The sequence below is a fragment of the Megalobrama amblycephala genome, linkage group LG3, assembly GCF_018812025.1.
Source record: "Megalobrama amblycephala isolate DHTTF-2021 linkage group LG3, ASM1881202v1, whole genome shotgun sequence".
Classification (NCBI taxonomy): Eukaryota; Metazoa; Chordata; class Actinopteri; order Cypriniformes; family Xenocyprididae; genus Megalobrama; species Megalobrama amblycephala.
Genome location: NC_063046.1, coordinates 60,884,069 through 60,906,745, shown reverse-complemented (window position 1 = coordinate 60,906,745; position 22,677 = coordinate 60,884,069). Strand labels below are relative to the sequence as shown.

The following is a 22,677-nucleotide window of genomic DNA, read 5'->3' as shown; positions in this document are numbered from 1 at the left end:
ATATTTTGCAATAAACTTAAATTGTTTTTATATAACCAACATTTTTAAAATTAGTAGTTTTATTTTTCTCCTACGCAATTCTGTCAGCCCACATTATTTCAACTTAGTTTTAAAATAATCGTGTTTAACAACAGAAATCATGGTGAAAACTACTTTACCCATGATGCTCTACAAAATTTTCACCAGAGTCGAAACAAGCAAACCATGCCTCTTTAGCTCCGCCCACTTCCATGAAGCACTGCAAATGACAATCAAATCGCTCTGAAAATACTTACAGTAAATATTGGAATATATAAGCATATTTTGCAATAAACTTAAAAATCAACATTTTTAAAATGAGTAGTTTTATGTTTCTTCATCGCAATTCTGTCAGCCCACATTATTTCAACTTAGTTTTAAAATAATCGCATTTAACAGTAGAATGTGTGGTGAAAAACTACATTACCCATAATGCTGTACAAAATTTCACCAATCAGAGTCGAAAAAAGCAAACCATGCCTCTTTAGCTCCGCCCACTCCCATGAAACACTGCAATTGAGTCACTCTGAAAATACTTAAATATTTGAATATATAAGCATAGTTTGCAATAAATTTAAAATATATCGTTTTTAGATATAATCATTTTTTTAATGAGTAGTTTATCCATCGATTCAGCTGTTTGCAATGCTTCATGGGACTGTAGTTCTTTTCCTCACAGTCGTGTACCTTTGTATTATTGTCTGATTTTCAAATACTCTTTTTCATTGGTGTTAATGTTGTTCCAGAAAAAACACTAACAAACTTAACAATCGTTACAGTTCAAAAGTGTTCAGGACATTATAGGTAACGTCACGAAGTCCGACTCTTTTTAGCGAATCGGTTCTTTTGAACGTTCGTTTCAGGAACCGATTCAGTGATCAATTGGGGGTTAGTAGCGGTTATATTTACGTCACGTAAGTGCCCTGTCAAGCTAATTTTTGGTTCTTAAAAACAGAAGCACACATGCTACCAATAGCAAGCTTTGCATTATTAAAATGACGATGAAAACTCATTTTACAACCGAATATGAACGAGCATTTTAATAACTGTATTCCCAATCAAAAGGTAAGATCAGACGACTCGGTTCCCAGACAGATTCGGTCTCATTTGCGAATCGGTTCGAATGATTCTTTTAAAAAGATCCGAAACAGACATCGCTATGAAATATCGCTCGCTTTGTTCTTTGCCACAGATGGGAAGAGAAACTCTAAAACCTCAACTGACGTTTTTATACATCTTCAAAATTGGTTTAGAAAATTGTAATGCATAAACAGATGAAAACACGCATCATTTTCATTACCCAAGACTGACAAAGAAACATGCACAAAGCACAAAGGGAGCAGTTTTTCATCTTTAAAGAGTGGCATTACATAATTATTCTTCAAGAAGATTATTGGAAGTGTGTGGATAGGTGAATTCTGTCAACATGTGGTGCATATTTTTGCAATAAACACACATATGCATCAATCCAAATGCCAAAATTGATGTTTTTTCTCTAAATCACCAGAAACACTGAATGGACATATTAAAAGGGCCACTAAACTCACGTATGGGCGCAGCTTGCGATGCTGACAGGCTTGTGGTAGACCTCCAGACAGATGGGGCAGGAGAACTGGCTCTCCAGGCTCTCCCCAGGTGCGGCTGCTGCGGCTCCATTTTGCTGCTGATGCTGCCTGAGCTGAGCAGCCGACACAAAACTGCGGAACATCGCCATCATCAACACGGACAGCAGGATCAACCACTAATACTGCCGATGCGAAGAGGATTCCGTGTCTTTAACGAATGTATCGCAGGGAAAATGTGGTTTACACGACATTAGATACCGCATCTGCAATCTCCAACACTGTTAGCCGAGGAGGACACGCCGTTGTTCCAAAGAAGTAAACATTACATGGTAGCTTTAACGGAACGGTCTCGATCCGATTAGGAGGACAAAACAATGGGAGTTGTAGTTTTTACAGCGATTGCATTCGCAGAGCGGCGGTTTAATAGAACTACATTTCCCAGACATCGCGTTCATAACAATTCCATGTAGCATAGATAGATGGCGTCAACGTAAATGTAGCGAATGTAGCTACGTTGTCGTTCAATAAGATAAAATTATATTTTTAGATACGAACGTAAACGTTAAGACATCATTTTACAAATTGCAGAAGAGGGGGGAAATAAGTGCTTCCTTTCTATATAAAATAATATAATTGGTTTCCTTTTAGCCCGTTTTTGCATGTATATGTGGTATGAATTATAATTAAACTACACTTTAGAATATTAAAACATGCTGAAATGAAACATAAACATAGCATAAACAACACGTATGAAAATATAGGCGTGGCTTCTGTACGTCATCAAAAGGGGTCAGGAAAATTCTGCGCACACGTGAAAACAAGCTTGTGTTATTTTGACGATTCTCTTTAGTAAGTTTTGAGAGAAATTGGTCATTTTTAAGAGGCTGAATAGCGTCGGGTGTTTAGTTTCATTTAGTTTGTGAATTTGAAGCCGTCATGTGTCAAGTTGAGGAGGATTATAATGGTCTGGAGTGTAAACAGGAGAAGATACCTGTGCCGACGTGAGTTGAACTCTCTCTCTGTGTGTGTGTGTGTGTGTGTGTGTGTGTGTGTGTGGCAGATGTAAGAACCATGTTTTTGGGCGATATAATGATGATTGTACCATTATATTTTTGATGTGACACCATAACAATCATAATGTGCATGTGCTATGATGGTATTGGTATATTGCGTGATATTCATTTAAAGGTAACCTTTTTTTTAAACTATAACTTTTTTGTTGTTCAGAATATATATAATGAGCGAGTACTGAATTACTAAACTACGCCTATAATATGTGTTTATATTCGGACTATTTTAGTCGCTGCGGAGTAGCACATAACCTGCGTGATTCGTCATGTACATAAACAGAGAGAAGTAAATCCGACGACAATGTTCTTCCGCAAGACGCTTGCCGTTTTGTTTATTAAAGGGTTAGTTCGCCCAAAAATGAAATTTCTGTCATTAATTACTCGCCCTCATGTCGTTCCACACCCGTAAGACCTTCATTCATCGTCAGAACACAAATTAAGATATTTTTGATGAAATCCGAGAGGTTTTAGACAGCAATATAATCAACACTTTCAAGGTCCAGAAAGGTACTAAAGACATCGTAAAACAGTCATGTGACTGCAGTGGTTCAACCTTAACGTTATAAACATGCCATGCAACAAGAAGCGACACTCAATAGAACAATCCATTGAAACACCGGCGCCCAGCAGCAGCCCTGCGTTTCCGCCATTTTGGGGTGAAAGCGACTCGTCAGTCCACTAGTTTCTATGGCAATATCAGCTGCTTTGTTAAAAAAAACTTACATTAAAGCTGAAATCCAACCTGAATGATGACATCACAGAATAAAATACTATCACTAGTGATCATCAAATCCTTTTAACAGTTTATTTTACAGACTTTGTGTTTAAGTCTTCCACTTTTTTTCACAAAACCTTTGCTCTCTAGAAACCCAGTTTGGGTTAAAATTCTTTGAAGTTCAAGTATTAGCATTATAAACACTGAATTAATTAAATTAAGGACATGCATCATAAAAACTGTGAATATTGGACAGTAAATATATGAATATAGCAGCTTGTTTTTGCAGTGTTGTCTAATGTCCGTTAAAGCAAAAGTGTCCAAAAGTGTGAATTATGTGTGAATTAAATTTATTAATTTACTATTAATAAATGTGTAAAGTTGCATAAAATGGAAATACTCAATAAAGTAGGCTAACTGCATTACCTCAGATGGATGAATGGTTGGATTCCACAACTGGTAAAATAAAACATATATAAGACAAAACAACATTTACTGTAGGATTCATACAATTTACTGATGACTTAATTTAAAAAAATGTTCTATTGCGCTTCTGATTTGGCAGTGAAATTCACCGATTTTGGGTGCGTAAGATGTGAAGGATTCTATGGTCCAGTTAGTATTTTCACCCCATAATGGCGGCCGCGCTACCAGAGCGCGATCTAGTGGCTGTTACCCAAAAAGTATCAAAGTGTCGCCTCTTGGGTTCTAAGCTCTTTGCCGCAGTAACACAGTGAAGCTTCTGTGTTTACGTCTGAATGCCGGCTCAGTATTGGCACGATGCATGCATGTGATGCTGACGCAGGAGCCGGTCAATAATGAGTTGGCGTTCTGACGTACAACCTGGAAGCGCTTGATGTAAACAACGCAAGAGAATGACACAGAAGAGAAGATATTGTTGAATAAAGTCGTTATTTAGGGCCCAAGCGAAAATTCGCGCAGGGCCCTCTTGTTCTTCTAAGGATTATTATTAGGGCCCAAGCGAAAATTCGCGCAGGGCCCTCTTGTTCTTCTAAGGATTATTATTATTTTTTTTTTTTTTTTTTTTTTTTTTTTTTTCCGTCTTCCGGGGCTTTTTGGGGGCCTTAACATGCTCAAAAACTCTTGAAAATTGGCACACACATTGGAATCCGCGGCCATTAGGACGCCGGAGAGGCTGGTACCCGGGCGTGGCAGGGGGGCTCGACAGCGCCCCCTTGAAAAAAGTCTGAAAATTTGGTCCATATATTAAACACGCTTGCACGTATTAGTATGAAACTCAGTACACATATAGACCTCATCGGGCCGAACAACTTTCGTGCTCTAAGTTAAACACCACGCCAACAGGAAGTCAGCTATTAAGGGTTGTTTGAAAAACGCATGCTCTGGAATTTGATATACTCCTCCTAGACGATTAATCCGATCGCCACCAAACTCGGTCAGCATGAAGTCAAGACACTGATGATTAAAAATTGCCAGGGGATTTTTGATATCTCGAACGGTTTGGCCGTGGCGAGGCAACGAATTTATGGCGAGAAAAAGGAAACAGGAAATGTGTTATAACGTCTGCATACATATATTGATCTTTATGAAACTTCACGAGTGTGTTCGTTATAGGAGTCTGATCACATGGATGTGACTATTGTGAGTCAAAGTTATAGCGCCACCAACTGGCAGCAGGAAGTGTATCACTTTTTGAAATGTTTTGAGATCACCCTCTTATTTTTACCTGATTTGCTTCAAACTTCATCAGTGTAATGTCAATACACAGCAGATGTAGACCTATGACAGGATTTTTGATATTTGAAATATTGTTGCCATGGCAACAGGTCAAACTGTAATAATATTCTTGAGTGTTTTTGAGGCTCTTAACATGCTTCAAATTGCATGAAACTCGACACACACATCAATATTGTCAACCAGTAGACATGGACAAAGCCATAGAAATGGGCGTGGTGGAGGGGCTCAGTAGCGCCACCTTTTGACAAAAGTGGGGGGGTTAGTTTTTCCTACAATCACCAAACTCGGTACACATATTGTTCTCATCAAGCCGGACAATTTTCTAATTTACATTCATTAGCTCCGACCAACAGGAAGTCAGCTATTTTGGTTTGAATGTTAATTTTTTGAAAAAACAGGCTATGAATTTTATACTACTGCTCCTACAGGGTTTATCCAATTTACACCAAACTTTTTTTAACTTGTTGCTAACACATTGAAGTTGTTTAATTGCAAACGGATTTTGGATATCTCAAACGGTTTGGCCGTGGCGAGGCAACGAATTTATGGCAAGAAAAGGGAAACAAAGTGTTATAACTTCTGCATACATTAATTGATTTTGATGAAACTTCGGCTTAGTCTTCGTTGTACAAGGCTGATCACATGGATGTGACTATTGTGATTCAAAGTAATAGCGCCACCAACTGGAAGCAGAAAATGTGTCACTTTCAGCATACATTGAGATCACCCTCTTATTTTTACCTGATTTGCTTCAAAATTCATCAGAATAATGTTAAAACTTGGCACATGTAATCCTTTGAAAATGGGCAGGGAGGAGGGGCTCTATAGTGGCACCTTGTAGTGCAGTAAATGTGGAGTGAATTTGACATAGTCCTTTGATGTTTAACCGTTTTAAGTGCCTATTGCCCGCTGTGCACAGTTGCCCTGAAGCCACCGGGGTGGCGGTGCCACCGGGCTTGGGCCCGCCATCGCTGCTCGCAGCTATATTTATTTTTTTTTTTTTTTTTTTTTTTTATTTTTTTCCGTCTTCCGGGGCTTTTTGGGGCCTTAACATGCTCAAAAACTCTTGAAAATTGGCACACACATTGGAATCCGCGGCCATTAGGACGCCGGAGAGGCTGGTACCCGGGCGTGGCAGGGGGGCTCGACAGCGCCCCCTTGAAAAAAGTCTGAAAATTTGGTCCATATATTAAACACGCTTGCACGTATTAGTATGAAACTCAGTACACATATAGACCTCATCGGGCCGAACAACTTTCGTGCTCTAAGTTAAACACCACGCCAACAGGAAGTCAGCTATTAAGGGTTGTTTGAAAAACGCATGCTCTGGAATTTGATATACTCCTCCTAGACGATTAATCCGATCGCCACCAAACTCGGTCAGCATGAAGTCAAGACACTGATGATTAAAAATTGCCAGGGGATTTTTGATATCTCGAACGGTTTGGCCGTGGCGAGGCAACGAATTTATGGCGAGAAAAAGGAAACAGGAAATGTGTTATAACGTCTGCATACATATATTGATCTTTATGAAACTTCACGAGTGTGTTCGTTATAGGAGTCTGATCACATGGATGTGACTATTGTGAGTCAAAGTTATAGCGCCACCAACTGGCAGCAGGAAGTGTATCACTTTTTGAAATGTTTTGAGATCACCCTCTTATTTTTACCTGATTTGCTTCAAACTTCATCAGTGTAATGTCAATACACAGCAGATGTAGACCTATGACAGGATTTTTGATATTTGAAATATTGTTGCCATGGCAACAGGTCAAACTGTAATAATATTCTTGAGTGTTTTTGAGGCTCTTAACATGCTTCAAATTGCATGAAACTCGACACACACATCAATATTGTCAACCAGTAGACATGGACAAAGCCATAGAAATGGGCGTGGTGGAGGGGCTCAGTAGCGCCACCTTTTGACAAAAGTGGGGGGGTTAGTTTTTCCTACAATCACCAAACTCGGTACACATATTGTTCTCATCAAGCCGGACAATTTTCTAATTTACATTCATTAGCTCCGACCAACAGGAAGTCAGCTATTTTGGTTTGAATGTTAATTTTTTGAAAAAACAGGCTATGAATTTTATACTACTGCTCCTACAGGGTTTATCCAATTTACACCAAACTTTTTTTAACTTGTTGCTAACACATTGAAGTTGTTTAATTGCAAACGGATTTTGGATATCTCAAACGGTTTGGCCGTGGCGAGGCAACGAATTTATGGCAAGAAAAGGGAAACAAAGTGTTATAACTTCTGCATACATTAATTGATTTTGATGAAACTTCGGCTTAGTCTTCGTTGTACAAGGCTGATCACATGGATGTGACTATTGTGATTCAAAGTAATAGCGCCACCAACTGGAAGCAGAAAATGTGTCACTTTCAGCATACATTGAGATCACCCTCTTATTTTTACCTGATTTGCTTCAAAATTCATCAGAATAATGTTAAAACTTGGCACATGTAATCCTTTGAAAATGGGCAGGGAGGAGGGGCTCTATAGTGGCACCTTGTAGTGCAGTAAATGTGGAGTGAATTTGACATAGTCCTTTGATGTTTAACCGTTTTAAGTGCCTATTGCCCGCTGTGCACAGTTGCCCTGAAGCCACCGGGGTGGCGGTGCCACCGGGCTTGGGCCCGCCATCGCTGCTCGCAGCTATATTTTTGGTTTTGTTTTTGTACACAAAAAGGATGAACCACTGCAGTCACATGACTGTTTAAACAATGTCTTTAGTACCTTTCTGGACCTTGAAAGTGTTGATATTGCTGTCTAATACCTCTCGGATTTCATCAAAAATATCTTCATTTGTGTTCTGAAGATGAAGGAAGGTCTTACGGGTTTGGAACGACATGAGGTTGAATAATTAATGACAGAAATGACATTTTTGGGTGAACTAACCCTTGTATTACTATTCTCATTGACAAAGTACACACTCTTTTATTTGTGACATTTTTCAGGCTTAACAGGAAGTGTATGAAATGTAAGGAGGGAACGGCTGTGCTCATCATCCGTGTCAGTGATGCATTTTGCCGGTAGGCGATCCAATTAATCTTCTCAATTACACTTCATTATGTGATGCAGACTTGTCAGAAAAACACTATCTATCTGTTGTTGACTAGGTCCTGCTTCAAGGAGTACTTCATACACAAATTTCGAGCCATGCTGGGAAAGAATCGTGTCATCTTTCCCCAGGAGAAGGTAAATATTGCCTAAAAGTTATTGTCTCTTAAAAGAAAGCGAGTCGTCAGCAATTCCAGTCTCACTTCCTGTTACAAACCTATGAAGGAGACCTTCAAAACAAAATTAGGAACCTTTAAAGTAGCATAATAATGGCACTTTTACAGTCGTTAGATCCTTCAGTGTCCACACTGACTGCTCATCTCCTCAGTTTCAGTTAAACTGCAATGAATTGTTTGTTCACTGACCTTCACACCTGCTCTCCTTAGGTTCTTCTTGCTGTTTCTGGTGGCGCAGCCTCTTGCTCGATGCTCGCACAAGTTCAAGAGGTAAATACACCAGGTTTTTCCTTGTTCTCCAGGCAACAAAACCAAGGCCACACTAGTGGTCAAGTTGGATTTAGGGACATGGTAGCTTGTTTGCTGCTAAATCCAAGTGATCTACTTTGTTGACTTTGGCTGTAGAAGCTTATAGAGCAGCTAGAAACCATAAAATAAGATACCATATGAAGCTTAGTTCCAGTGGTCCCGCTTTTATATGATTTTTAGTTCATTTAGGCCACTGAGCCTGGTTTTTCCCAATCTTTTCTTTTTAGTTCCTTTTCTGCTACTAAATCTGTGAGCGAACTGTAATAAATGAATTTCGAACATATTGTTTGTGATTATGGTTGGTGAATACTAATTTTGTACATCGACTCTTTATAGTTCTACTTGTGAGCAAAAATCTGCTGTTTTTGTGTGTGTCCCTTTAAATGCAAATGAGCTGCTGCTCCCTGCCCCCTTTCAAGAAGAGGGCGGAGCTTTAGGATCTCATGCAACAACAAAACAGGACAATCTCACGCTCTGAAAATGTCAGAAACTGTCCGTAGCGTTAAGACGTTCAGTCTTATATGTTCGAAACCGAGTCGGACAATGATGGAGAATTGTTATGCTGCATGGAGATAGAACAGGTATAGTTTAATTGTTGTCATCTTGCTTTTATCCACTCTTAGTACAAGCCTGTTGTAGCGGACCCCGTCCGAATGATGGCCAAAACTTTACTGATTGTTTGTGATTATGGTTGGTGAACACTAACTTTGTACATCGACTCTGTTATTGAACCGAATTAAGCTGAATAATGACATCATTATCTTTATAGATATAAATTAATGTGACTTTCTGCTTTCATTTTTCAGGGGCTGAGTCGGGATGCTCCCAAAAAGTTGAGATTTATGCCTGGAATCATATACATTGATGGTAAAGCTCTTTGACTAGGACAGATAGGGCATTATTCCTGTCTCTCTAATTTATGCTTTAAGGTTAAAAATGTTTTGATTTGTGTGTGGTTTTAATTAGACGGCGGCGCTTGTGGGCGGAGTCCAGAGGAGCGGCAGAGGTCTGTAGATCAGCTGAAGAGCATCTTCACAGAGACGGGCTTCCCTTACTTTATAGTTCCTCTGGAGCAGGTAAACAGGGTTTCTTTCCTCTGTGTATTAATTAATATAATCCATGCATTACCGATTTTCAATCCGCTTTGTGTTGTTTCAATGTTGGTAGTAGCCTATATGCAAATGAACAATGTTTACTCGTTCTCCGTGTTACCTGGACTGAGAAATTCATGTTTATGTGACTTTTGACAGCTCCAGGGCTTTCGTGAAAACTACAGATTATACTTCTGCATTTTTGTATTCCCGCTGATGGATAGGCGGATCCGTGGAAAAATTTAGAGAAAAGCAGTGTAATAATAATAATAATAATTTAAATGAGTGTATAAGCTAATCTAACTTGATAAATGAATTTGATTAAAATAAAAAAAATATTAAAATGTTATTTAAATGAATTAATAAGACATTAATACATTAGAATAAAATAAATTGATTAAATAAATAAAAACATGATTCAAAGAAATAAGTAATAAACTAAATAAATAATTTCATTTAAATAAATAATACATTTGATTAGAATAAATTATTTTAATATTATTTAAACAAAAAATAACTACATAAAACATTTGATAAATAAATAAATCAAATAAAAATAAAACAATTAAGACTAAATAATGATTAAAATAAACAATTTCATTTCACAAATAAGACATATAAATAAGATTAAACTTAGTAAATAAATTAATTGATTAAAATAAAAATTGATTAAAATAAATGAAAAATATCATTTAAATTAATAAATAAAAAAATAATAGATTTGATTAAAATGTATCTTTATTTTTGTTTTTTGATAAAAAATAAATTGATACATCTAATTTACATCTAACAATACAGTATTACATTGAGTAAAAAAGGATAATGTAATAGAAATGACATATTTTACACATTTTAAATATTACATTTTCACAGTATTAATTGGGTTTTTATTACATGACAATATATAGTTGTCTTTTAAAATTTTGGATGGGGGTCCCTTGTACAAGGATGATCATATGTAGGGGTTGAAAAGCCTTGACCTAAAACACTGTCAGCTGAAATGTTGACTTCAAACATTGAGGTTTTTCAGATTTTCCGTCGACACCATTATGATTGAAAGTTTGCTAAGAAGTATTTCCTACTAAAGCAAGGCGCTATTCGACTCTGGTCAAGCCTATCCAATAGGAGCAGACTGGGCGTGGCCTATGACGGGAAGACGATAACCTTTTTTTCTGTTTTCTCTATCCAGGTAGCACCGATTTTCCATTTTTTTTCACCTTTCTGCTGCATAGACAGCCACGTTTTATTGCTTTCAGGGCGTTATGCTCTTTGCAACTCCAGAGAGAGACTCTGACTGGTGTAATGCTTTGCTCTTCACCGTTTCTCAGGTTTTCAGTCTGCCCACCTCTGTTCTGGTGCCTGGCACGTCTGATCCAGACCCGTCCAATCCCAGCTATAAACAAGCTGTGGATCAGTATATCAAAGAGAAACAGAAGCTGACAGAAGAGGAAGCAGCCAGTGCAGTGGCTCAGCTCCGTATAGAGGAGTCTGTATGTTCACCTGAACACAAGCTGGCGTTAGAGAGGCTGTTCTCATCTCTGAACACGCTGACAGCCAAAGAAGATATGCTACAGACCTTAAGGTGAGTTTTTCAGCCAGATCCTTTGCTTTTTTATACCGCTAGATCTCTTCAGATTCAAAACTGATTCATTTGAGTCTCTGTGCTTGACTTTGTTAAAGTATTTGCTTGACTATATCTGAACTACTTTAAATGATGAGTAGCTTGACAGCCAGTAACTTCTCCAAAGCTGCATCTGCCAAGCACAAGATGATTTATTAGCACTTTGTGTTGTTTTTTTATTATATATAATGACAATGACAGGCTGAGTCATAATCCTCGAGTTCTTTGTGGTAAATTCCCGATGCTTTTATAGGCTTTGATTGCATCACGCACTCCTTCACCCTTCCTGTCTCTGATCACTTTTGTGTGACTTTTGGCTGAATCATCACTGAAGAGCTGATCTTTGAAGTGTGTTTGAGTCAGTCACTCTCTCACAGAGCTTAAAGCTTCACTGGATTGAACAGTGAGTGATTGGAGACGTATGCCTTCACACTCACTCAGTACATCCTCTGAAGCTTCTTATCGCCTGTAACTAACAGTTAAAGGGTTAGTTCAGCAAAAAATTAAAATTCTGTCATTAATTACTTACCCTCTTGTCGTTCCAAACCTGTAAGATGTTAAAAACATAATTTACCACTTTATTTACAAAATATGAATCTCCAACGCGCGATTACTCAACGATGTCTGCTCTCGCATCAATGCAACACCTATGTGTTGTGGTGCTCTCGTGAACATGCGCTAACTTTTTTAATGAATTTTGACAATGCATGTTTGTAAGAATGTGATGTGTCTCAGTGCGATCATCAAATCACAGCGGTTGTGATGTAATTATGTAAATATATAGTCTGATGCGCTGCATGTTTCAGAGTAAAGCACAGAACTGTGTTTTCAGTTTCGATTCACAGTAAATGATCCTGTGTGTTTGAGTCACTTATTTGCATTTGAGAACGCAACATGCACCAACCGTCTTCCCAAATTCATAATGAGAATCGTTTATAAAAATCTTTTGGTATTAATAAAGTGTTAATATCTCCCAGTGGTTTTCTGCCAAAATAAAAGCTTGATGGTTTAACGTTTGAAAGCAAAGAAATTAAGACATAAATATTAGTATTGTAATTTTACAGTTGTTCTGTAAAATAATAATAACAACGATAATAGTAATACCAATTCTTTTAATGCTTTTATTATAACATACATTGCATTATACTATAACATAATTGTTGTATCCGTTGCCGTTCTTCTTCTTCTTCCTCTCTGGAAGTCTACAGAACCACTTGTGGGAAAGTTATGAAATCTGACAGATAGAGCTCAGTCTGAACTGTCACCAAAGCAAATTTGGTGAAACTCAATCCCTCTAGCGCCACCAACTGTCCAAACATGCACTTATATTTATGCTAATAACTTCTGAACCATAAGGTCTAGAAACAAAATTCCTTCTTTTTTCCTCTGATTCTTTCAAGACGATTCGATTGCACCCTATGACATAATTTTCCATCATGGAAATTTTCCTGCAATTTTTAATTTTTTTTCGAACTCCTCCCCGGCCTTTCCTCTGATTTTCATGAAAATTGAACCAGATCATCTTGAAGCCATTCCGACAAAAAGTTGTGGAATTCAAGTCAATTTGTCAAACGAATTTTGTGAACGAATTTTACATATCGCTTGCTAAAATAGAAGTAAGGCTGTATCTCCTCAACGCTTTATTGTATTCAGACCAAACTTGGTCAAGCATGACCTGACGCTAAAAACTGCGTTTCAGTGCAGCGCCACCTACTGGCCCAGAGATAGGAAAAATAGCTATTTTTGCTTATATCTTCGGAATGGTTTGTCCAAAAATCATAAAAGTTGTCTCTTTAGATTCGCGGCATCATGCCGAGTCAAATATTTGATAATTGTGGGCGTCGATCCTTTTGAATTTTGTAATAAAATGCTGTATTTTACAAACGCATGAATGTATCATTACAAAACTCAGTATGGGTGATCGGCACGATGCCCTGAAGTAGTCTGAGAAGTTTCAGACCAGCGCCACCTATTGGTGTGAAAAATTATTTACATGCTTTTTAACTTTGGATGTCGTTGACTTATTTTCATGGGAATCATCTCCTTGGATTCCTGAATCCTTGCTGAGTCCAACGATACCAAACATGCTAGGTTTCGCCTAACGTTATGATTTAGCATTTAAACAACATTCGCAAGTATCTTAGACCGTTAGTCTGATTGAGACGAAACCATTGAAACTGATTGAAAACATAGGTCGTTGGTAATGACAATTTATTTATAAAGCACAATTAAATACAATCTATGTTGTCCAATGTGCTTTACAATAGCTAAAAACACAGTAAAACACAATAAGTAAAAAGACAAAAAATTATTAAGCAATAAAACACATACACAAATTGTAAAAACATACCATAAAATGGACTAAAAATGGTGCTTCAGCGTAAAAGATAACAATAAAAGACAACGTAAGGGTGCTTCAACATGTATTATATGCCTTATCAAACAAATATGTTTTCAACTTAGATTTAAAAACAGATAGAGATGGAGCCTGTCTAATTGAAATGGGCAAATTGTTGAATATATGCTAATGGACAAATGTCAATATTTTGATAGTGGCAAAAAATGCAATCAAAGTCAGGTGAGGGTAATTTTTTATGCGTTCATACGCATAAATGTCTATAACTTCTAAACAAAATTTGACACACTTATGTATGGGGGCACTCTGAGGAAAAAAGATGCTGGGAATGCACCACCAAGCGCTATAATTGAACAAAACATGAAATTGGCTCTAACTACAGTATCATTGGTCTATCTGACTTCAAAATTGCATTGCTATCGTAGCTTCCTTGTTTGCTTCTGTTTTGCTTGGCCCCTTAATTGCAGTAGTAAGATTGGGGTGGGGGGTGATTAGGTTTTCCTTCTTTTTTTGTCTTTAGCTGATCACATGCCTGTATATAGTCTGACACGCTGCATGTTTCAGAGTAAAGCCGAAGCCCAGCATTGTGTTCATTTTCAGGTTTTGATTCACAGTAACTGCTTCTCTGTAGTGCTGTGTTTGTGTCGCTTTTATCTAACATAGGACATTGTAAAATAACCCTGATGGTCAAAATTTCAATAGCAGAAGGCTACCATTGACCTCAAACACATTGGGACGTCTCTGAACCAATCATAATCAAGAATTCAACGACACCCTGGTATAAAGATTTCAGTTTGTAACCGTGTATTGGTACAGGCAGCACCTGATTCTGCACATTGCCCGTGAGAACGGCTACTCGAAGGTCATGATGGGCGATAGCTGCTCACGACTGGCTGTCAAACTGCTCAGTAATATCGCTCTGGGCCGCGGAGCAGCGCTGGCTTCAGACACGGTGAGTGAAGTTTGTGCTGAGCTGTCATACGACTAAACGAGCCTACGTGTTTCTTATATCAACATGAAACTGTCTTGTAGGGTTTCTCCGATCCTCGGTACGGGGATGTGGTGATAGTGCGGCCCATGAGGGACTATTCATCCAAAGAGATCGCCGCCTACAGCAGGATGTTTCATGTGCCCTCAGTTTTTATCTCGGGACTGGATACCAAGGTGAGAGGTTGTGTCATCAGGCCAAGAATAATGTCTCTACATCACTGTCATGCTAACATCGTTACGCCTTCAGTCAGGCATATCTCTCATGCTACTTCAAATGTTATTGAGTCAAAGCTTGATTGGGGATGCATGTGTTGATACATCAGTCTAGGGCTGGGCTTTGACACACATTTGACGATTCACAAGCTTACGATTCGATTTAACCCTTCGATCAAAAATGCCGATTTTGAAATGCATTTATTTATTTTTTTGCTTCATCGGAATAGGATGACACTTGGTGACTTTTGTTGCATTAATTATGTGAACACACACACAAAAAAATAATGGACACGATTCAGGTATGTTAAAGGGTCGAAATTCGCAAACACAGCTGTCAATCATGATGCCACACCCTGTTTTTATAGCATCAAATAACTAAAATCAAACTTATTGGAAAAATGAAAACTTGAACGTACGTCAGTGTGCTGATGTAACTAACGCTGTAGTTAGGGTATTTTATTGGCATTGATGGTTACATGAAGTCTTTCCATTGAACAAACAGTTCTTTAAAGTGTAAAAAGATTCTTTTAGATGTTCTTCACAGAACGAAAGTGATTCTTTTATGGCTTTGAACTCTTTACTTTTAAGAGTGTGTCTTGGATATTTTTAACAGTCATTCATGTCCCAAATCTACAACATGAGTTACTCTAAATAGACTTGAAACTTTGATACCTGAATCTACAGATCTGATCCCAGTCTTTCCCATCCTGACTGAAAACATGACTCAGCAAATGAAGGCTACGGTTTGAGACTTGACTTTAATACCTGTGGTTTAACTTTCATTTCAGACCCACGATAAAGCCAGCATCCAGCGGCTGACGGAGAGTTTCGTCACCAACCTGCAGGCTGACTTCCCCTCCACGGTTAGCACCATCTACAGGTCATCTTGAATTGAAAACAACAGCTCTGACCCTGAATTCAGCTGGTGTCCTCTGAAGATTAAATTTAATTGATGTCTTAATGGTTCCTTTCCAGAACTAGTGAGAAGCTTCACACAGTCATGCCCTCTCAAGGTCAAACCACTGAACCTGCCTCCAAGTGTCTGCTGTGTCTCTGTGCTCTCGACACTAACGTAGGTAGGTTATGCTGTGCACATAACAGGTCGTGTGTATGTCACATGTTGTTCAACAATAGAGTTGGGAATGGAGGATCAGTTTTTAAAGTTAGATTGATCAATAATCGATTTTACAGATAATTGATTTTACAGATAATTGGTTTTTACAGATAATGGATTTACAGATAATTGGTTTTTACAGATAATTGGTTTTTACAGATAATTGGTTTTACCAAAAATTGATTTTACCGATAATTGTTTTTTTTACCGATAATTGGTTTTACCAAAAATTGTTTTTACAGATAATTGTTTTTTACCGAAAATTGTTTTTTTACCGATAATCGTTTTTTTACCGATAATTGGTTTTACCAATAATTGTTTTTTTTACCGATAATTGTTTTTTTAATCGATAATTGTTTTTTTTATCGATAATTGGTTTTACCAAAAATTGGTTTTACCGATAATCGATTTTTACAGATAATTGGTTTTAACGATAATTGGTTTTAACGATAATTGGTTTTACAGATAATTGGTTTTACCGATAATTGGTTTTTACAGATAATTGGTTTTTTACTGATAATTGGTTTTACCGATAATTGGTTTTACCGATAATTGGTTTTACCGATAATTGGTTTTTACCGATAATTGGTTTTACCAAAAATTGGTTTTATCGATAATCGATTTTTACAGATAATTGTTTTTTACAGATAATTGGTTTTACCAAAAATTGGTTTTACCAATAATCGATTTTTACAGATAATTGGTTTTACTGATAATTGGTTTTAGCGAAAATTGTTTTTAGCAAAAATTGTTTTTACAGATAATTGTTTTTTACCAAAAATTGTTTTTACAGATAATTGTTTTTTACCAAAAATTGTTTTTACAGATAATTGTTTTTTACCGATAATCGTTTTTTTACCGATAATTGGTTTTACCAATAATTGTTTTTTTTACCGATAATTGTTTTTTTAATCGATAATTGTTTTTTTTTATCGATAATTGGTTTTACCAAAAATTGGTTTTACCGATAATCGATTTTTACAGATAATTGGTTTTAACGATAATTGGTTTTACCGATAATTGGTTTTACCGATAATTGGTTTTACCGATAATTGGTTTTTACAGATAATTGGTTTTTTACTGATAATTGGTTTTACCGATAATTGGTTTTACCAAAAATTGGTTTTACCGATAATCGTTTTTTACAGATATTTGGTTTTAACGATAATTGGTTTTTACAGATAATTGGTTTTAGCAAAAATAGTTTTTTACCGAAAATTGTTTTTACAGATAATTGTTTTTTACCGATAATTGGTTTTACTGATAATTGTTTTTAGCGAAAATTGTTTTTACCGAAAATTGTTTTTTACTGATAATCGTTTTTTTACCGATAATTGTTTTTTTTACCGATAATCGGTTTTTACCGATAATTGTTTTTTTTTTTACCGATAATTGGTTTTACCAAAAATTGGTTTTTTACCGAAAATTGGTTTTACAGATAATCGATTTTTACAGATAATTGGTTTTACCGATAATTGGTTATACCGATAATTGGTTTTACAGATAATTGGTTTTACAGATAATTGGTTTTTTACCGATAATTGGTTTTACAGATAATTGTTTTTACCGATAACTGGTTTTACCGATAACTGGTTTTACCGATAACTGGTTTTACCGATAATTGTTTTTTACCGATAATTGGTTTTTTACCGATAATTGATTTTTACAGATAATTGGTTTTAACGATAATTGGTTTTAACGATAATTGGTTTTTACAGATAATTGTTTTTTTATTTTACAGATAGATAATCGTTTTCTACAGATTTTTTAACAGATAATCATTTTTTACAGATAATCCTTTTTTTTAATTGTTTTTTCAGATAATCTTTTTTTTTTTTTTTTTTTTTTTTTTACAGATAATCGTTTTGTTTTTTTGTTATTTACAGATAATTGGTTTTACTGATAATTGTTTTTTATAGATTTTACTGATATTTCCGAGATTTAAAATGTTTTCCTTAATTGGATATCAGTTTTGTAATATCGGATCCAACAATATTGCGTGCAAATATCACCATATCGTGAGGGGAAATTACGCTGTTTTTCAGGTACATCTTGCTTTGCTTCATTTATTCAATGTAACAACCATTCATGCTGAAATTAAATGTGTTACATGAATACTTGATATGTAGTTTAAACTGGATGCTAAGAAACAGACAAACTCACAGAGTAATGCAGTCGCAAAGACAACTTTACATTAATTAAATGAAAGAGCCTTGGATGAGTGCATGTTGGAAATATTTTAATTTAATTCTCCCTCTCATTAGTCTCAAAGCATCTTATGTCATTTACGTACTTTCAGCTCTGTGGAAATAAATTTAGTATCTAAGAAAGTCAATATACATTATACACATTATTACACAATAGAAAAATTTTAAAACTGTTAGATGGAAATGAGTGTTGATGAGATGAGTGTTGATCAAATCACAGCGGTTGTGATGTAATTATTTAAATATATAGTCTGACGCACTGCATGTTTCAGAGTAAAGCACAGAACTGTGTTTTCAGTTTCGATTCACAGTAAATGATCCTGTGTGTTTGAGTCACTTATTTGCATTTGAGAATGCAACATGCACCAACCGTCTTCCCAAATTCATAATGAGAATCGTTTATAAATCTGTTGTCAACAAAGAGAAGTGTTAATATCTCCCAGTGGATTTATACCAAAATAAAACTTGATGGTTTAACGATTGAAAGCAAAGAAATTGAAGACGTGAATGTTAGTATTGTGATTGTACTGTTCATTGACCTTACTTTGATAAAGAAAATGTAAATGTTGTCATGTAAATGCATTATTAATCATAATCGGGTTAAGAACATGCATGTAATTATGTAGTATCTATTAGTTGGTACTTCCTCTAAAACACTAAAGGAATCAGACCAGAGCAGAATCACCAAATTCCTAACCATTACTTACAAAATTGCTGTTTCTCACTGATGGTCATTAGCTTGTCTAGATAATTGATCAGTTGATGTGGCCAAGTTTAGGGTGGACCAGTCTCAAAAAACTCAAAAAGCCTGACCACCGTCCGTAAGCTGACATAACTCATCTTATTCTGCAGATAAAGCTTCTGCCTTCCATGCCACTTTGGTATCCGAGCAGCTCTCTCAGGTCAAACTTCAGGACATGTCCCGTGATGCACGGTGCTGTGCGGAGGGTCAGGGCTGTGGGACCGGAGGCTGCTGCTCCTCAAATAGGTGCGTTACGGCAGCCATTTTTATTCTTTTTGAAGTTTAAGGCGAGTCAGAAGTTGGAATGCATGCTGTGAGATTCGATGTGCCTCGTTTTTATGTTTTGTGAATGTGTTTCAGGTCACCTGAACATCAGGACTTGAAGACACTCTTGTGTTACAGCTGTAGACTCACTATCAAGGACATGGTGAGTTTCAGGAGCGAGAAACGCTCATTCGCACCATCTAACTGTGTGTACTGTATGCTGAACTACTTTAAAATGTGTATAAATGTTCACTTGTATAGTCCTATAGTGACTATTTGTGTTAGAAAAATGAACTACAGAGAAAAATAAATAATTGATGTATGAGCTTCCTCTTTCCTACAGGGAGCGGTGGACGCTCTTCCACCTTACATCATAACAGAGGCGGAGAAACGGCAGAAAAGGTGGGAAACTGTAACCTAAAATAATAATTAGTTATCGTTTACTCACCCTTTTCACTCGTTCTGTGGAACACAAAATGTTTACCAGAACATCCTGAATGCACTAAAAATAAATGAGGATTTGGAGCTGTTGAGTTTCAAAAATAGGAGATAAAGCACTATAAAACTTGTTCAGACGACTCGTTCGCTCAAGTCTTTTGAAGCATTGTGTGAGGAACAAAGTTAACACACAAAGACTGAAATAATTCATAATCAGAAAATATTATCAATCTGATCATACTGACTTGAGTCTTCTGTAGAGCTGCTTCATAATTGATGAACTTTGCTATCTTTGTTTATTACTGTGAAGCTAATTTGAAACATTCTGTATTGTAAATCGCTGTATGAATAAACTTGACTATCGTATGGCTTCAGAAGACATGGAATATAGTGCACTAGTTTTAATGGAAAAGAGCAGCGCAAACAGATTTCGCATCTCAAGTCATACAGATTTGGATCAAGTAGTTTGAGCATTAATTACATGCACATTGCCCAATTTCTATATATCCTAATTATTGTTAATGTAATTCATTTTTCCAGGAGCTCATTGCTTCTACCTTCAGTTAAACTGCTAACAGTGATTGTAAATTAATTGCCTAAATTATTACATTATTTGTTAACTGCATTCTTTAAATTGTGATGTTGACATTCATTCTCTGTGAAGCTGCTTTGAAATTATAAATATTGTGAAAAGTGCTATACAAATAAATGTGAATTTAATTTAATAAAACCATCTCGAGATTAAACTTGTTAAATTTCGAGAAAGTCAAAATAAAATGTTGAGAATGAACTCGTTAAATTTCAAGAAAAAAGTCGAGATAAAATGTTGAGTATAAACTCGTTAAATTACGAGAAACTCGTTAAATTTCAAGAAAAAAGTCGAGATAAAATGTAGAATAAACTCATTAAATTACGAGAAAAAAGTCGTTAAATTACGAGAAAAATGTCGTTAAATTTCAAGAAAAAAGTCGAGATAAAATGTAGAATGGACTCATTAAATTACGAGAAAAAAGTCGTTAAATTACGAGAAAAAAGTCGAGATAAAATGTTGAGTATAAACTCGTTAAATTACGAGAAACTCGTTAAATTTCAAGAAAAAAGTCGAGATAAAATGTAGAATAAACTCATTAAATTACGAGAAAAAAGTCGTTAAATTACGAGAAAAATGTCGTTAAATTTCAAGAAAAAAGTCGAGATAAAATGTTGAGAATAAACTCATTAAATTACGAGAAAAAAGTCGTTAAATTACGAGAACAAATTCGTTAAATTATGAGAAAAATGTCATTAAATTTCGAGAAAAAAGTCGAGATAAAATGTTGAGAATAAACTCATTAAATTACGAGAAAAAAGTCGTTAAATTACGAGAACAAATTCGTTAAATTATGAGAAAAATGTCATTAAATTTCGAGAAAAAAGTCGAGATAAAATGTTGAGAATAAACTCGTTAAATTACGAGAAAAAAGTCGTTAAATTACGAGAACAAATTCGTTAAATTATGAGAAAAATGTCATTAAATTTCGAGAAAAAAGTTGAGATAAAATGTAGAATAAACTCATTAAATTACGAGAAAAAAGTTGTTAAATTACGAGAACAAATTCGTTAAATTATGAGAAAAATGACGTTAAATTTCAAGAAAAAAGTCGAGATAAAATGTTGAGGAAAAAAGTCGTTAAATTATGAGAACAAATTCGTAATTTAACAAATTTGTTCTCGTAATTTAACAACTTTTTTCTCATAATTTAATGACTTTATTCTCAACATTTGATCTCGACTTTTTTCTCGAGATGGTTTTATTTATTTTTTTTATTATTGCTTGGCCCTAATCCTCTTCCGTACAATCCGGACTTTATAACTTGCAATTGCGAGGAAAAAATTTATCGTTGCAGTTAGCTTTTTTTTCTTTCTATTTTGTATTTGTTGCAGAAACGAGCTTCCATAAAACTAGTCCTTTACGTCCTGCTTGGATTGAGTTCTGGTGTTGAACCGGTGTCTGAGGGCGTGTTCACACTGGGCAGGATTGAAGCCATTGCTCTGTTAGTGCGGCTCATTTGAATAAGTGTGAACTTGGTCCGTTCACACTTATTCAAGTGGATCTTGCTCCACTTCCAAACAAACTCTGGCGCTATTCAACTGAAATATGAACGTAACACGGATCAAAGACATGATGACATAAAGTGTTACCCTAAAAAGCACAGAATGCTCAAGCACACCTGGTTCTTCTTGTCAGTCATGATGTTTCCATCACAGTTCAGTACAGGTTTCTGAACTGCGTCTCCTTCGTTTGTGTTCAATGGAGGAATTCCTGAAGCTGTTTTGACTCCTTTACACATTTTAGAAGTCCTCAGCTGGTAAAAATATCATCATGTACACACAAACAACGAGTGCGTTTAGCTCACAGCATTGGTAAGTTCAGTCACAAAATATACGTCATAAAAGCCTGGCCTTAAACTTGACCAGGATTTCATTTATCACTATATTTTTTGGTCCAAACCAAAAGAACTGAACTACAAGTGTGAACACACCCTTAGACTCGCTCTGTTTCCATCCAATGTTGCCAATTTGGAATATATCGCATGAATCATTTATTTATTCGGTAAATGTGTTTCCATCAGTGTATGTGCATGTCTTACCAGACAAAAAAAAATGATCCAACAAGTTTTTTTTTATGTGCATCTTTGTGTTTTCATCCAGCATTTTTATTTTTATGCGATATCCCAAAATTTGCATAAATAGATTGATAGAACTATTAATATGTCTGTTTTTTTCCACAGATCTCGGATGAAGATGGAAATCAGCGAGTATCTTTTGGAGGATGAAGACTAGCAGACATTTGTTTTGAAAGTGATATTTAAAGCCACATCATAAAAGTGTCCCACTGTAATCATTTCATTGTCTGTCTCCATTTGTAAATGAATAAAGTTACCATTTTTAAACATTTGTTTTTGCTTGAACAGATTTGGCTTGTATTGATCAGACACAGAATACTTGAATATGCCGCC

At 36.0% G+C, this 22,677-nt stretch overlaps 2 protein-coding genes across 3 annotated transcripts in view; one reads left to right on the top strand and one right to left on the bottom strand.

Moving 5' to 3' along the window:
- Nucleotides 1–1,910, bottom strand: part of LOC125265849 (E3 ubiquitin-protein ligase RNF166) — a 30,218-nt gene extending 28,308 nt beyond the window's left edge. Inside the window, exon 1 of the mRNA XM_048186384.1 lies at nt 1,566–1,910. Coding sequence (XP_048042341.1) covers nt 1,566–1,735 — 170 coding nt within the window. The 5' untranslated portion in view covers nt 1,736–1,910. The remainder of the gene's footprint in view (nt 1–1,565) is intronic.
- Nucleotides 1,911–2,321: 411 nt separating this feature from the next.
- ctu2 (cytosolic thiouridylase subunit 2 homolog (S. pombe)) lies at nt 2,322–22,611 on the top strand. Of its 2 annotated transcripts, XM_048186381.1 has the most exons (15): nt 2,322–2,584; nt 8,052–8,126; nt 8,214–8,292; nt 8,541–8,600; nt 9,446–9,506; nt 9,606–9,715; nt 11,059–11,312; nt 14,524–14,659; nt 14,740–14,871; nt 15,702–15,793; nt 15,889–15,989; nt 19,087–19,222; nt 19,337–19,403; nt 19,584–19,642; nt 22,450–22,611. In XM_048186381.1, exons 1-15 carry the CDS (start codon nt 2,520–2,522, stop codon nt 22,499–22,501), a joined length of 1,479 nt encoding a protein of 492 aa, XP_048042338.1. In that variant the 5' UTR covers nt 2,322–2,519; the 3' UTR covers nt 22,502–22,611. The 2 variants fall into 2 exon arrangements, with proteins under 2 accessions (XP_048042338.1, XP_048042339.1); XM_048186382.1 differs by lacking the exons at nt 2,322–2,584; nt 8,052–8,126; nt 8,214–8,292; nt 8,541–8,600 and adding an exon at nt 9,266–9,329.
- Nucleotides 22,612–22,677: the final 66 nt, after the last annotated feature.

Excerpts from the sequence above, each read along its gene's own strand:
- ctu2 (XM_048186381.1), top strand. The coding sequence starts at position 2,520 with ATGTGTCAAGTTGAGGAGGATTATAATGGTCTGGAGTGTAAACAGGAG. Across the intron at positions 19,404-19,583 it reads GACTCACTATCAAGGACATG|GGAGCGGTGGACGCTCTTCC; the intron begins GTGAGTTTCAGG and ends TCTTTCCTACAG. Across the intron at positions 19,643-22,449 it reads GCGGAGAAACGGCAGAAAAG|ATCTCGGATGAAGATGGAAA; the intron begins GTGGGAAACTGT and ends TTTTTTCCACAG.